Raw genomic sequence first — 15,027 nt, 5'->3', positions numbered from 1 at the left:
CCCTCGAGCCTGCTCCGCCATTCAATTAGATCAAGGCTGATCTACACCTGAAGTCCGTTTTCCAGCCTTTTCTCCATATCCCTTGATACTCTTACATAGAAACATAGAAAATAGGTGCAGGAGTAAGCCATTCAATAAGATCATGGCTGATCATTCCCTCAGTATCCCTTTCCTGCTTTCTCTCCATACCCCTTGATCCCCTTAGCCGTAAGGGCCATATCTAACTCCCTCTTGAATATATCCAATGAACTGGCATCAACAACTCCATGTCAGAGAATTCCACAGGTTAACAACCCTCTCTGAGTGAAGAAGTTTCTCCTCATCTCAGTCCAAAATGGCCTACCTGTTATCCTAAGACTGTGTCCCCTGGTTCTGGACTTCCCCAACATCGGGAACATTCTACCCCCATCTAACCTGTCCCGTCGCGTCAGAATCTTATATGTTTCTATGAGATCCCCTCTCAACCTTCTAAACTCCAATGTATAAAGGCCCAGTTGATCCAGCATCTCCTCATGTGTCAGTCCTGCTATCCTGGGAATCAGTCTGGTGAACCTTCGCTGCACTCCCTCAGTAGCAAGAACGTCCTTCCTCAGATTAGGAGACCAAAACTGAACACAATATTCCAGGTGAGGCCTCACCAAGGCCCTGTATGACTGCAGTAAGACTTCCCTGCTCCTATACTCAAATCTCCTAGCTATGAAGGCCAACATACCATTTGCCACCTTCACCGCCTGTTGTACCTGTATGCCAACTTTCAATGACTGATGAACCATGACACCCAGGTCTCGTTGCACCTTCCCTTTTCCTAATCTGCCGCCATTCGGATAATATTCTGTCTTCGCGTTTTTGCCCCCAATGTGGATCACCTCACATTTATCCACATTATACTGCATCTGCCATGCATTTGCCCACTCACCTAACCTGTCGCAAGTCACCCTGCAGCCTCCTAGCGTCCCCCTCACAGCTCACACCGCCACCCAGTTTAGTGTCATCTGCAAACTTGGAGATACTCCACTTAATTCCTTCATCCAAACCATTGATGTATATTGTAAATAGCTGGGGTCCCAGCACTGAGCCCTGCGGCATTCCACTAATCACTGCCTGCCATTCTGAAAAGGACCCGTTTATCCCGACTCTCTGCTTCCTGTCTGCCAACCAGTTCTCTATCCACGTCAGTATATTACCCCCAATACCATGTGCTTTGATTTTGCACACCAATCTCTTGTGTGGAACCTTGTCAAAAGCCTTTTGAAAGTCCAAATACACCACATCCACTGGTTCTCCCTTGTCCACTCTACTAGTTACATCCTCAAACAATTCCAGAAGATTTGTCAAGCATGATTTCCCCTTCATAAATCCATGCTGACTTGGACTGATCCTGTCACTGCTTTGCAAATGCGCTGCTATTTCATCCTTAATAATTGCTTCCAACATTTTCCCCACTACTGATGTCAAGCTAACCGGTCTATAATTACTTGCTTTCTCTCGCCCTCCCTTTTTAAAAATTGGTGGTATATTAGCTACCCTCCAGTCCATAGGAACTGATCCAGAGTCGATAGACTGTTGGAAAATGATCACCAATGCATCCACTATTTCTAAGGCTACTTCCTTAAGTAGTCTGGGATGCAGACTATCAGGCTCCAGGGATTTATCGGGCTTCAATCCCATCAATTTCTCTAACACAATTTCCTGCCTAATAAGTATATCCTTCAGTTCCTCCTTCTCACTAGATCCTTGGTCCCCTAGTACTTCCTTCGTGAAGACAAAACCAAAGTATTTGTTCAATTGGTCTGCCATTTCTTTATTCCCTATTATAAATTCACCTGAATCCAACTGCAAGGGACCTACATTTGTCTTCACTAATCTTTTTCTCTTCACATATCTATAGAAGCTTTTGCAGTCAGTTTTTATGTTCCCGGCAAGCTTTTTCTCGTATCTATTTTCCCCCTCTTAATTAAACCCTTTGTCCTCCTCTGCTGAGTTCTAAATTTCTCCCAGTCCTCAGGTTTGTTGCTTTTTTTGGCCAATTTATATGCCTCTTCCTTGGATTTAACACTATCCTTAATTTCCCTTGTTAGCCACGGTTGAGCCACCTTCCCTGTTTTATTTGTATTCCAGACAGGGACGTACAATTGCTGAAGTTCATCCATGTGATCTTTAAATGTTTGCCATTGCTTATCCACCGTCAACCCTTTAAGTATCATTCGCTAGTCTATTCTAGCCAAGTGACGCCTCAAACCATCGAAGTTACCTTTTCTTAAGTTCAGGACCCTATTCTCTGAATTAACTGTGTCACTCTCCATCTTAATGAAGAATGCTACCATATTATGGTCACTCTTCCCCAAGGGGCCTCGCACAACAAGATTGCTAATTAATCCTCTCTCATTACACAAGACCCAGTCTAGGATGGCCAGCTCTCTGGTTGGTTCCTCGACATATTGGTCTAGAAAACCATCCCTAATACACTCCAGGAAATCCTACTCCACCGCATTGCTACCAGTTTGGTTAACCCAATCAATATGTGATTAAAGTCACCCATGATAATTGTTGTACCTTTATTGCATGCATCCCTAGTTTGTTGTTTGATGCTGTCCCCAACCTTACTTCTACTGTTTAGTGGTCTGTACATAACTCCCATTAGTGTTTTCTGCCCCTTGGTATTCCGTAGCTCCACCCATACCGATTCCACATCATTCAAGCTCACGTCCTTTCTTACTATTGCATTAATTTTCTCTTTAACCAGCAATGCCACCCCGCCTCCTTTTCCTTTCTGTCTAGCCTTCCTAAATGTTGAATACCCTTGAATGTTGAGTTCCCAGCCTTGGTCACCCTGGAGCCATGTCTCCGTGATGCCAATTACATCATACCCGTTACCTGCTATCTGCGGAGTTAATTCGTCCACCTTATTCCGAATACTCCTCGCAGTGAGGCACAGAGCCTTCAGGCTTGTCTTTCTATACACACTTTGCCCCTTTAGAACTTTGGTGTAATGTGGCCCTTTTTGCCTTAGGTTTCTCTGCCCTCCACTTTTACTTTTCTTTTTTCTATCTAGTGCTTCTGCCCCCATTCTACTTCCCTCTGTCTCCCTGCATAGGTTCCCATCCCCATGCCATATTAGTTTAACCCCTCCCCAAAAGCACTAGCAAACACTCCCCCTAGGACAATGGTTCTGGTCCTGCCCAGATGCAGACCGTCCGGTTTGTACTGGTCCCACCTCCCCCAGAACCGGTTCCAATGTCCCAGGAATTTAAATCCCTCCCTTCTGCACCACTCCTCAAGCCACATATTCAGCTGAGCTATCCTGCGATTCCTACTCTGACTAGCACGTGGCACTGGTAGCAATCCTGAGATTACTACTTTTGAGGTCCTACTTTTTAATTTACTTCCTAGCTCCGTAAATTTGTCTTGTAGGACCTCATCCCATTTTTTTACCTATATCATTGGTACCTATTTGCACCACGACAACTGGCTGTTCACCCTCCCTTTTCAGAATGTCCTGCACCGGCTCCGAGACATCCTTGACCCTTGCGCCAGGGAGGCAACATACCATCCTGGAGTCTCGGTTGCGGCCACAGAAACGTCTTATCTATTCCCCTTACAATTGAATCCCCTATTACTATAGCTCTCCCACTCTTTTTCCTGTCCTCCTGTACAGCAGAGCCACCCACGGTGCCATGAACTTGGCTGCTGCTGCCCTCCCCTGATGAGTCATCCCCCCTCAACAGTACCCAAAGCGGTCTATCTGTTTTGCAGGGGGATGACCGCAGGGGACCCCTGCACTACCTTCCTTGCACTGCTCTTCCTGTTGGTCATCCATTCCCTATCTGGCACTGACAAAATTTATTGATCTCAATCTTGAAAGCTCCAATTGTTCCTTAGCAACCACAGCCTTTTGGGGAGAGAGTTCCAGATTTCTACTCCCCTTTGAGGAAAAAGTGCTTCCTGATTTCCCTCCTAAAGGGCCTGGTTTTAATTTTAAGATTATCTCCCCTTGATTTCCCCAGCACAGGAAATAGTTTATCTTGGTCCTAGCCATGGCTCAGTGGGCAACACTCTCACAACTGAGTCAGAAGGTTGTGGGTTCAAGTCCCACTTCATAGACTTCAGCACAAAACTCTGTGCTGACACTCCCAGTGCAGTGTCGAAGGAGTGCAGCACTGTTGGAGGTGCCGTCTTTCGCATGAGATGTTCAACTGATGCCCTGTCTATCCCCTCAGGTGGATGTAAAAGATCCCACGGCACTACACTACCCTGGGCCATACCACTAAAACAGATTATCTGGCTCTATTATCTCACTGCTGTTGTGGGAGCTTGCTGTGCATGACATGGCTGCCGCGTTTCCTACATTACAAAAGTCCCTACATTTCAGAAGCACTTCATTGGCTGTGATGCGGTTTGGGATGTCCTGAGGTTATGAAAGGCACTATATAAGTGCAAGTCTTTCATTCTACCTCATCGAATCCTTACAACATTTTAAACTCCTCGATCAGATCACCTCAAACTTCTATATTCGAGGGATTACAAATCGAAGGAATAATAACTTGTCAGGATTCTTCTGGAGTCAATATTGGGGAAGAGTGAATTAGTTTCTTTAATCCAACGGCACTCGCAAGAACCTAATAATGGCTGGTTGCAGAGTGGGATCGATGGGTTTCCATGACAACCGTACCTTGACTCTTGGCCAGAGATAGAAGTAAAAAAAAAAGTGCGAGCGATACATTTTTACAAGTAGAAATTTGAAAGAAAGGTTTTCTGCCTTTTTGGGTGAGACGTTAAATTGAAGCTCCTGTCGCCATTCTCGGGCGGGACAGGGGCAGATTAACTCAAGGACCCTGTGGAATAGCGGAGCTCCTGGTCAAACTCTCCATAACGCAGAAACACTGCATACAGACGGTGGATCAAAATATTCCAGCATTTATGAAGGAAGCAAGGCAGAGTGGGCAGATTCATTGCAATATAAATACTGACACGTGTCCCAATTCAGAGGCGGAGGGGTGGTGTTTGTCCAGGTTGGCGGGGCGGGGCGGAGGAGGGGGCAGTGGGATGGTGGTGGGTGGGCAGACGGGTGCTCAGTGGCTTGGAATGTTGTTGATGCTTGTCTCTGGATGGGGATCCCATGGCATTATTGTGAAAAAGAGCAGGGGGAGTTCTCCCCCTGGTGCCCTGGCCCATATTCAGCCCTCGACCCACATCGCTAAAACAGATTATCTGCTCATTACCACATTGTGGTCCGTGGGAGCTTGCTGTGCGCAAATAGGCTGCCACGATTCCTACATTACAACAGTGACTACACTTCAGAAGTACTTCATTGGCTGTAAAGCGCTTTGCGACATCCTGTGGATGTGAAAGGCGGTACATTAAACGCAAGTTCTTTCTTTAAGATGGTCCTGTTGTGGGTTGCAACCCTCTCTGCAGTAGTGTACCGTACAAGGGTTCTACGAGGGGTACGTTGTGCCTTGCACCGTAGAGATTAGCGAGTCCATATTCCCTGTGGCAGAGTACCTGGGGGAGGCGGGGCGGCGGGAGGAAGATGGGCGGGTGGGGGTGGGGGGCGGTGTTGTTTTGAGCTGAATCTGGTCCTGATACTCTGCTTTAGAGCAGCTGAGATAAGGGGGAGGGCAGTCTACAGTGGACATGAGCTCAACTTTGAACGGCCTTAATTGGCTTTGTAACTTTAAACTAATAAGTATGACAATACTGAGCGGCAGGCATTATTGGGGGCTGTGATGATGTGTCTGCATGTTTTCTATCTTTAAAAATCTGCTAAGGTATTTTCAATTCAATGAAGTTTATGTATGTAACCGTGCACTCGTACTTTATGTGCCCTAAGGCAGATGTTACCCATTTGAAATGGGTTAGTGTCTGCCTGAAAAGAGTGCAGTGAGGAATGCAGCATGGGCTCTCGGAGCTGAACTGCATTGATTTGTGAAATAGCTAGCAGCTGCATCGCTGCCTGGTGTGCCAGTGAGCCACGCAGACAGCGAGTCTGGAGTGTTTGGTGCTCCCCCCCCCCCCCCCCCCTCCCCCCCAGTCTGTGCTGCGCTCAGCAATCTCGGCTGTGGTGCTGGAATTGGCTTCCGCACCCCTGGATTGGGAGGGGAAGTCAGCGAGGGTTTCCGCTCCTGCATAGCGTGTGTGCGTGTGTTTTTGGTGGGGGAGAGCAAGCCAGTATTGAGTTCAGCTGCAAAGCCTCCTTGGTTGAATAATGATCGAATGACGCAGCACAGAAGGAGGCCATTTGGCCCACCGTGCCTGTACTGGCTCTTTTTTGAAAGAGCTATCCAATTAGTCCCACTCCCCTGCTCTATCTCCACATCCCAAGTATTTATCCAATTCCCTTTTATAAATTTATTACTGAATCTGCTTTCCACCTCCCTTTCAGGCAGTGCATTGCAGTTCAAAACAACTTGCTACGTACCATTCTCTCTTCCTGTTGCCTCTGGTTCTTTTGCCAATTACCTCAACCTCAATTGGTGGCTGTGCCTTCTGTTGCCTAGGCCCCAAGCTCTGGAACTCCCTGCCTAAACCTCTCCCCCTCTCTCCTCCTTTCAAGACGCTCCTTAAAACATACATCTTTGACCAAGCTTTTGGTCTCCTGCCCTAATTTCTCTTTATGCAGCTCGGTGTCATATTTTTAATCTCATAATACACCCATGAAGCACCTCGGGACGTTTCACTACGTTAAAGGCGCTATATAAATACAAGTTGTTGTTGTTGTTAAATCTGTGTCCTCTGGTTACCGACCCTCTCGCCAGTGGAAACGGTTTCCCCTTATTTACTCTATTAAAACCCTTCACAATTTTGAACCCTCCTATCAAATAATGTTGCACATGAAGACACTGTTACATGGGTGAGGCATTGGAGGACTGTTAGTGCCCTGGAACTGTACGCTAACGTCAGTCAGGAAGGGGTGGGGGGGGGGGAAAGGAATAAAATAGTAGCAGGCTGTGCTACAAGAACAACACGTGCCTTTTTAAACTCGGGAAGTGACTGTGGGACAAAGGGAGCTCTGTATTGTCTTGATGTATGGATCTGGATGGACTCCAAGTTGATGCAATAGGTTGTTGCCAGTAATTCTTTATCTACACACAGTAAATAATAGAGGAATGTTGTTTGTGCAATTTTCTCCCCTTTGCTCCTGAAAGCACTGACTGAGAACTGTTTTGGTGTTTCTGGTAGCTGCTCTGCTACCATCCTGATGTGTGAGCCTAGACAGTGGGTACTCATTTGACCTCTGCCGAACCCATGCCTGACCTCTGACCCCCACGCAATCTCGATCAGAAATATGAACCCTGGATGAAATGTTCCTCTTCCATTGTTGGAGAAATAAAGACTTCCTGCTCTGTCCGCTGTCACACTAACTGATGCCTGATGCCAGCTAAAGACTGTTGTGATTTTAGAACTGGGGCGGGGGGGGGGGGGGGTGGGGGGGGAAGAGAGAACACGAGAGGTGGTGCTGGGCTGGGCCCAGAGGTGGGGGTTTGGGCACGAGGAGGGGGGGTGCGAGAGGTGGGGCATGGGCAAGGAGGGGAAGGGGTGGGGCCTAGGGGAGGTGAGAGAGGTGGGGCCTGGGCAAGGAGGGGAGGGGGGGTGCGAGGGCTGGGCCGGGGCAGGGTAGAGAGTGGTGGTTCAGGCAGCTGGCAAGGGGTGGGCTTGGGCAGACAGAGGGTGAGAGTGGTGGACCAGGGCAGGTTGGGGTGGGGGGTGGGTGAGAGAGGTGGAGCGGTCCCGATTGAGTGGTGCGTCCTCCCTGTGGGACTATTCTATTTCTTTTATGAGACATTAGTTTCTTGTCTGCTTAGTTTTCAATTCTCAGGCACTCGAGGGTTAAATGTGCAGATACTGGGAAGTGGAGAACATAGGAACTTTGAACATGTTTGTAAAAGTTGGCATCTGAAGATGAGCACAGGGATAGCCCGATATGCAAATTAGGTAGTATACGCCTGACATAGGAAAGGGCACACTGTCGGAGGCTGTCTAAGTTCCAAACAATTTTGCAGGAGTCTAATCATGTTGTGGAAAACCTGGTGAGGCACCTGGTGCAGTGACAGAAGGTCGGGAAAGATTAACCCGAGTTGCTTTGTTCTCCGTTTATATTTACAGCTGATAACCAGAGATTTGCACGTTTACCATCAGTCAACCGTCACCAATATAAAAGCTCCCATTTGTTGCACTGCTTCACAGACATGGGTAGACTAGACCAGGAGATTCACTGGTTTGACACACCAGCTTGGCCAAGGAAGCTGGTCTGAGCTGGTGGTCATCAGTCCTCGGCAGCAATTGTCCTGCCGCGATTGGCCACGGCCCCTCTGTGTTGGGAAGGTGGTGAAGTGTCGGGATTCTCGATCGTGTATTTATTTATTTATTTATTTATCACATTTATTTATGATCAGCACTCGCGCCTCCTGCGTCAGAAGGTTGAGGGTTCAAGCCCCACTCCTGAGACTTGAGCACAAAATCCAGGCTGACACTCCTAGTGGAGTGCAGAGGGAGCACTGCACTGTCGGAGGTGCCGTCTTTCAGATGAGACATTCAACCGAGACCCCGTCTGCCCTCTCAGGTGGACGTAGAAGATCCCACGGGCACTTTTCCGAAGACGAGCAGGCGAGTTATTCCTGGTGTCCTGGCCAATATTTATCCCTCAACCAACATCACAAACAAATGAACTGGTCATTATCACATTGCTGTTTGTGGGACCTTGGCGTGTGCAAAATTGGGTTGCGTTTTCCTACATTGTAACAGTGACTATACTTCAAAAGTACTTATGAAGTCAAGTTTGGGACATCCTGTGGTCGTGAAAGGCGCTATAAAAAAAATCAAATTTGCTAAATGAGAAGAGAAGAGTCCTTTGTGCGATTGTGGATAGTAATCAAACGCCAACACTCTGGTAGGGCTGAGCAGCATGTTTTTCCTTGTTTAAAATTCCCATAACAATATTGCAGTATTGAATCTAATCGTGTTTCTTTTGAATATTCGTTTAAGAGATGTAATTGAGCTGCCTTCAATATTTGTGGGTGTTGGCTAGATTAGGCTCAGCTGTAGTTTAAGTGCGTGGAAACCTTATTTGCATGTTACAGACGCAATATAAATCCAAGTTACGCGACAGTTGTATAAAGCTCCAGTTTGACCAAATCTGGAGCACTGCATTCCACACCTCAGGAGGGATATATTGGCCTTTCAGGGGGTGTAGCGCAGATTCACCAGAATGATACTGGGGCTAAAATGGTTAAATTATGACCAGGCTTGTATTCCCTTTTCATATCGACGATTAAGGGGTGATCAGATCGTGGTGTTTAAGGTGATTAAAGTAATTGATAGGGTAGATAGAGAGAAACTGTTTTCTCTGATGGGGGAGTCCAGAACAAGGGGACATAAGCTTAAAATTAGAGCTAGGTTCAGGGGTGATGTCAGGAAGCACTTCTTCACATAAAAGTTAGTGGAAATCTATAACTCTCGACTCCAAAGAGCTGTTGAGGCTGGGGGTCAATTGAAAATGTCAAAACTGAGATGAATAAATTTTGTATTCTGGGTTACGGAACCAAGGTGGGTAGATGGAGTCGAAATACAGATCAGCCATGATCTATTTAAATGGCGCAACAGGCTCGAGGAGCTGAGTGGCCTTCTCCTGTTGTAAGGTGGTGAAGGGTTGGAGTGGAAAGGAAACTGGTTGAAGGGTAGGAAGCCACAGGTGCTCCTTGGAGGAATCATGATGGGGTTACCTGTGGGGGAGCAAGTGTTGGGCAGTGTTAGGTTTTCAGTACGACATCACAAACACACCGGGTGTAAGATGGCTGATAACTTCAGGAAGCCAGTCACGTGACTTGTTCCCACTTGTTGTAAACAGCAATGGCTGCAATGCCACAGTGGTCCACTGGTGGAGCTATATATATTACAGGTAGGCTGCCCCACAGAAGTATCAGGATCCCATGATGCATTTAAAGGGAAGTTAGATAAATACATGAGGGCGAAAGGAATAGGAGGATATGTTGATGGGGTTCGTTGGAGGAGGCTCGTGTGGAGCCTAAACACGGCATGGCCTAGTTGGGCCAAATGGCCTGAATCTATACTGTAAATTCTATGTTTCTAATTAAGATAATGACTTGGATTCAGAAGCAGCAAATTTGCAGACATGGCCAAATTTGGAGGCACAATTCGAATCTAAGAAAGCAACTTTGGGCAGGGGAGAAAGGAGCCAGATCAAATTTACGTGCAAATTTGTGTTCAAATGGCACAGAGCTTTGGCCAGACTGCATCTTGAGTAGTATGGCCAGTTCCGATCACTGAAACACACTGGAAATATCTGGGCCCTGGAGATGGTGTTGACAAGACCAGATATTTGAGGAAAGACTGGGAGATGTTGAGCTTTTTTAACCTTGAGAGGAGGTGTACGGGTCACTTCTGTTGTTTTTATGCTCTGTGTTGCTGTCTGCTGTCAGTATAACCTGTTGGAGCTGTGTCTCTCTCTCTCTCTCTCTCTCTCTCTGTTGCTGGCTTGGCTGAAAGTCTCCTTTAAAAGCCTGTGGCCTGATGGTGCTCTGTTTTTTTTTGTTGCCTTGTAGTCACTGGAGGCGGATCAGACTATCTTGCTGAAGATGAAGAAGTTGGTTAAAGCCATCCACTCCTCTGGACTCTGTAAGTCACGGGGTCACAATCCAAAACGTGTTGATTTTTGAGACAGTATGATTGACTAATGCTATACTTTGCATGGGGAAATCCTTACCTCGGGGGAACAGTGCTTGGAAAGGGAGGAATGGAGAATTGTGCATGGAGGATAATTACCTCTGAAAGTCCCTTGTGTGAAAACATTTCCAAAGAAAGGGGAGAGTGAGTAAATCTTTAGTGTTCCCTCTTGCTTCATTGACATGCCATTTATTAAGCAAGGTGGGCGGTGTGCTGTTCTAATGTTTCAATGCACTCGAAGGATAACCTCCTCAGTGAATTTTAACCTAAATAAATATTCTTCCCTGTCCCTCAATTCCTGTGTCCCCTGTGTACATGTATTTGTTGACGTTCTCTTTCGGCCTCAACAGATCATTGGATATATAATATATTACACCCCCCCCACCCCCCAACACTGCTTATTGCTGTTAGCCGTGGCTCAGTGGGTAGCACTCTTGCCTTTGAGTCAAAGTTGTGGGTTCAAGATCCACTCCAGAGGCCTGAGCACATAATATATGCTCTGTGCCTTCTGTCGCCTAGGCCCTAAGCTCTGGAACTCCCTGCCTAAACCTCTCCGCCTCTCTACCTCTCTTTCCTCCTTTAAGACGCTCCTTAAAACCAACTTCTTTGACCAAGCTTTTGGCCACCTGCCCTAATTTCTCCTTGAGGCTCAGTGTCACATTTTTTGCCTTGCAATACTCCTGTGAAGCGCCTTGGGATGTTTCACTATGTTAAAGGCGCTATATAAACACAAGTTGTTGTTGTAACATTCCCAGTGCTGCACTGTTGGAAGTGCCGTCTTTTGGATGAGATGTTAAACCGAGACCCCATCTGCCCCCTCAGGTAGGCGCAAAAGATCCCATGGCACTATTGGAACAAGAGCATGGGAGTTCTACCTGGTGTCCTACCAATAGTTATCCCACAATCAACATCGCTAAATATATCCCATTGCTGTTTGTGGGACCTTTCTGTGTACAAATTATCTGCTGCATTTCCTATATTACAAAAGTAACTACATTTCTTTGGCTGTAAAACGCTTCGAGACATCCTGAGGCCCTGAAAGCTGTTGTATAAATGCAAGTTCTTGTATCCCAGCAGAAATCATAGAACCATAGAAGTTTACAACCACAGAAGGAGGCCATTTGGCCCATCATGTCTGTGCCGGTTCTGTTTATCCCACCCTTTCTCCTTAGCCCTGAATCTTTCTCTCTGCTTCAATTGTTTATCCACATTTCCTTCTAATAGATGCAATCGCCTCTTCCTCAACTATGATGGAGCAATCCATGGTCTAACAAACCTGCATCAAGAAATTGATCCTAAACCCACATCATTGAGTCAACAGTTGCAGGAGATAACATTTGGATCCGAGACAAAAGTAGGGATTCTAGGAATGTGAAGCGAGGGAAACCCCACTGGGTTCTTTAAAAATCAATTACTCACTGTCCGCACCAGGTAATGGGGAAAGAGGACAAGAGGGTTGGCCAGGTGTGGAGATCACACCACCAAAGGGATGGGGGGGTGGATTAGAGCAACAATTGGATGAAAATCCATTCGCTGATAAGCCAGTACAGATGTCATTCCCACCAAGGATCAGATGATCGGCATCCCATCGTGGTTTTCAGCTGCTCAGAGGGATTAGTCACATTTCTGACTGGCTCCGGGCCTTCCAGGCACACATTTCCCCCCATACAGCACATGATGGGCTTCCTGTCCAGCGACAGCTTCATTTGTTCAGAAGAGAACTGCATGAGGCTGACGGAAATGGGACTCATATCCAAGCCCCCCAGAAAGAGGGCAAGCACCAGCCTAGCCTACCCTCGTACTCTGAACTCCTACACGGCAAGCAAGCCCCAGGTGGGCAGAGGAAACATTTCAAGGACACCCTCAAAGCCTCCTTGATAAAATGCAACATCCCCACCGGCACCTAGGAATCCCCGGCTAAAGAACTCCCAAAGTGGAGGAAGAGCATCCGGGAAGGCGCTGAGCACCTCGAGTCTCATCGCCGAGAGCATGCAGAAAACAAGCGCAGGCAGCAGAAGGAGCGTGCGGCAAACCAGTTCCACCCACCCCTTCCCTCAACGACTATCTGTCCCATGGACTGTAATTCCTGTATTGGACTGTTCTGCCACCTAAGAACTCATTTTTAGAGTGGAAGCAAGTCTTCCTCGATTTCGAGGGACTGCCGATGATGACTCTCGTAAGGCCAGGACCATCACCACAAATCCTGTGAGGTGGCATGGGGCGGGTGGTTGCGGCAGAAGAGAGGTGGGATGGCCCCCAGGTCATTTGCAGTTTGCTTTAATATTTTTTGGTCCCAACATTTTCAACAGGAAGTTTTGAAAATTCTGTTTGGTCCGTGCCAGGTCATGGCTGTCAACAACAACAACTTGCGTTTTATATAGCGCATTTAACATCGTAAAACGCCGCTAAGCGATTCACAGAAGCGTTATCAAACAAAACTTTACACTGAGCCACGTAAGGAGATATTGGGACAGGTGACCAAAAGCTTGGTCAAAGAGGTAGGTTTTAAGCAGGGGGGAGAGGTCTCGGGAGGGAATTCCAGACCTTGGGACCTAGATGGCTGAAGGTGCAGCGATTTAAACTCTGGGATGAGCAAGAGCCCAAAGTTGGAGGAACGCAGAGATCTGCGAGGGTTGTCGGGCTGGAGGAGGTTACAGCGATAGGGAGGGGTGAGGCCATGGAGGGATTTGAAATCTCACAGCACTGCACCCAGTGGGGCAAAGCCTGTCAATTTTGACACTTTGCCCAGTTGCTGGGTGGCCTGGGGGTGCCAAGCTTGGGGAAAACCACTGGGCCATGCCTTGCGATGGTAGGTTGGTGTCTGTCCTCTATCTGGGGGCTTCGGTACGAGTCGCATTTCTGACAACAACTTAAGACGGACACTTGCTCAGTACTGTATAGACACTTCTCTACTAGAGCAGAGATGTCCACACCATGGTACATAGCTCCTCCAACCCCTTTTAATGCAACTCACAAAGCCTCGGCCACACTGTTCTCTCTCTGCTTGTATTTCTCATATACTGGTTTGCCGTGTTTGAATTCTGTTGGCATGCAGGTTTTGAAAGGGCTGTTCTTGGGGTTGTTGTCTTTCCAATGGATCAATTCTAAAATGGCAACACACCTATAAACATCAGCTACTTGGATATATGCAAATTAATGGGTCGTAGATTTAAACATTACCTGGAAATCGCAGCAGGTCAGGCAGCATCTGTGGCGAGGAAGCAGAGTTATGTTTCGGGCCGATGACCCTTCGTCTGCTTCCTCGCCACAGATACTGCCTGACCTGCCGAGATTTCCAGCATTTTCTGTTTTTATTCCAGATTCCAGCATCCGCAATATTTTGCTTTTGTTTAACCATTATCTGTTGGGTTGTGGGAGCCTATGAAATCCTTGTACTGTGTAGGACTAGCCACCTTATGCGCTGGTATAAAGATGGTTACGGCCATGGAAGGAACAAACGCGTTGCGGCCTGTCAAACTGTTAAACACCCTGTGAATTTTTCCATTTCTGCATGCTATTCTCCAAGGGAAGAGCGTGTGAAGATAAGAGATGAACTGTATTTCCATCCAGTCATTAAATCATCCCCCGCAAGACCACAGCCTTTTGGCAGAATGGAAAACCCCTGTACTTGAGCAATAAATAGGAGAAACCCAGTGGTAATGAATCACAGCCTCTCTCATTGCAGCAAGGCTCGAGGGGCTGAATGGCCTCCTCCTGTTCCTATGGATCTGCCAAGGCTGGAGACTGTGAAGGCCCAATCAAAACCGACTCTTCAAGTCCACCTGCCATGGCTAATCGCAGCAAGCTTTGGGCTGCACGAGGCCCCTGTCTTGGGGCCACAAGTCTTGGCGCATATAAAAAACAACTTTAAACAAACCTTGTATTTGCCTTGCTCAGAAATGTCTCAACGTGCTTGTACGGAGTTCCTTTTGTAGCGCAATAATTATTTTGCAGCCAAATGTCACAGATAACAATGAATTGAGTCTGTTTTTGGTGGCTTTGATTGACCAGAGCAATGGGAGATCTCCTCTTCTTTGGATCGTTCCACGGGCTCTTTCGCATTCACTCAATCCACCAGAGCAGGGAGATAGAGCCTCGATTTAACATCTTCAAACCACTTCTAACCACTCCCTCGTTACTGCACTGGAGTGTCCGCCTAGGTTATGAACGCCAGTATCGGAAGTGGGGTTAGAACCAGCGACCTTCTGACTCCGAGGCGAGTGTGCTACTCACAGAGATGAGTCACTGGCTATAGTGCAGTCATATCTCAACTGCACTGTGGGAGCATCCTGTCTTATATTGTGATGGTGTTGTTGATAATATGTAACACTTATTTTGAATTAACTT

General features: G+C 47.1%; 1 protein-coding gene across 5 annotated transcripts in view; it reads left to right on the top strand.

The window, feature by feature from the left end:
* Window positions 1-15,027, top strand: part of LOC139279771 (arf-GAP with SH3 domain, ANK repeat and PH domain-containing protein 2-like) — a 102,906-nt gene that overhangs the window by 18,727 nt on the left and 69,152 nt on the right. For all 5 annotated transcript variants that reach the window (XM_070898977.1, XM_070898974.1, XM_070898973.1 and 2 more), the window contains exon 2: window positions 10,560-10,632. In XM_070898977.1, the coding sequence (XP_070755078.1) occupies window positions 10,560-10,632 (73 nt within the window). The remainder of the gene's footprint in view (window positions 1-10,559; window positions 10,633-15,027) is intronic.

The sequence above is a fragment of the Pristiophorus japonicus genome, chromosome 14 (assembly GCF_044704955.1).
Source record: "Pristiophorus japonicus isolate sPriJap1 chromosome 14, sPriJap1.hap1, whole genome shotgun sequence".
NCBI lineage: Eukaryota > Metazoa > Chordata > Chondrichthyes > Pristiophoridae > Pristiophorus > Pristiophorus japonicus.
Note: the sequence above shows the minus strand (reverse complement) of the source record. Positions and strands in the feature narration are given on the sequence as shown.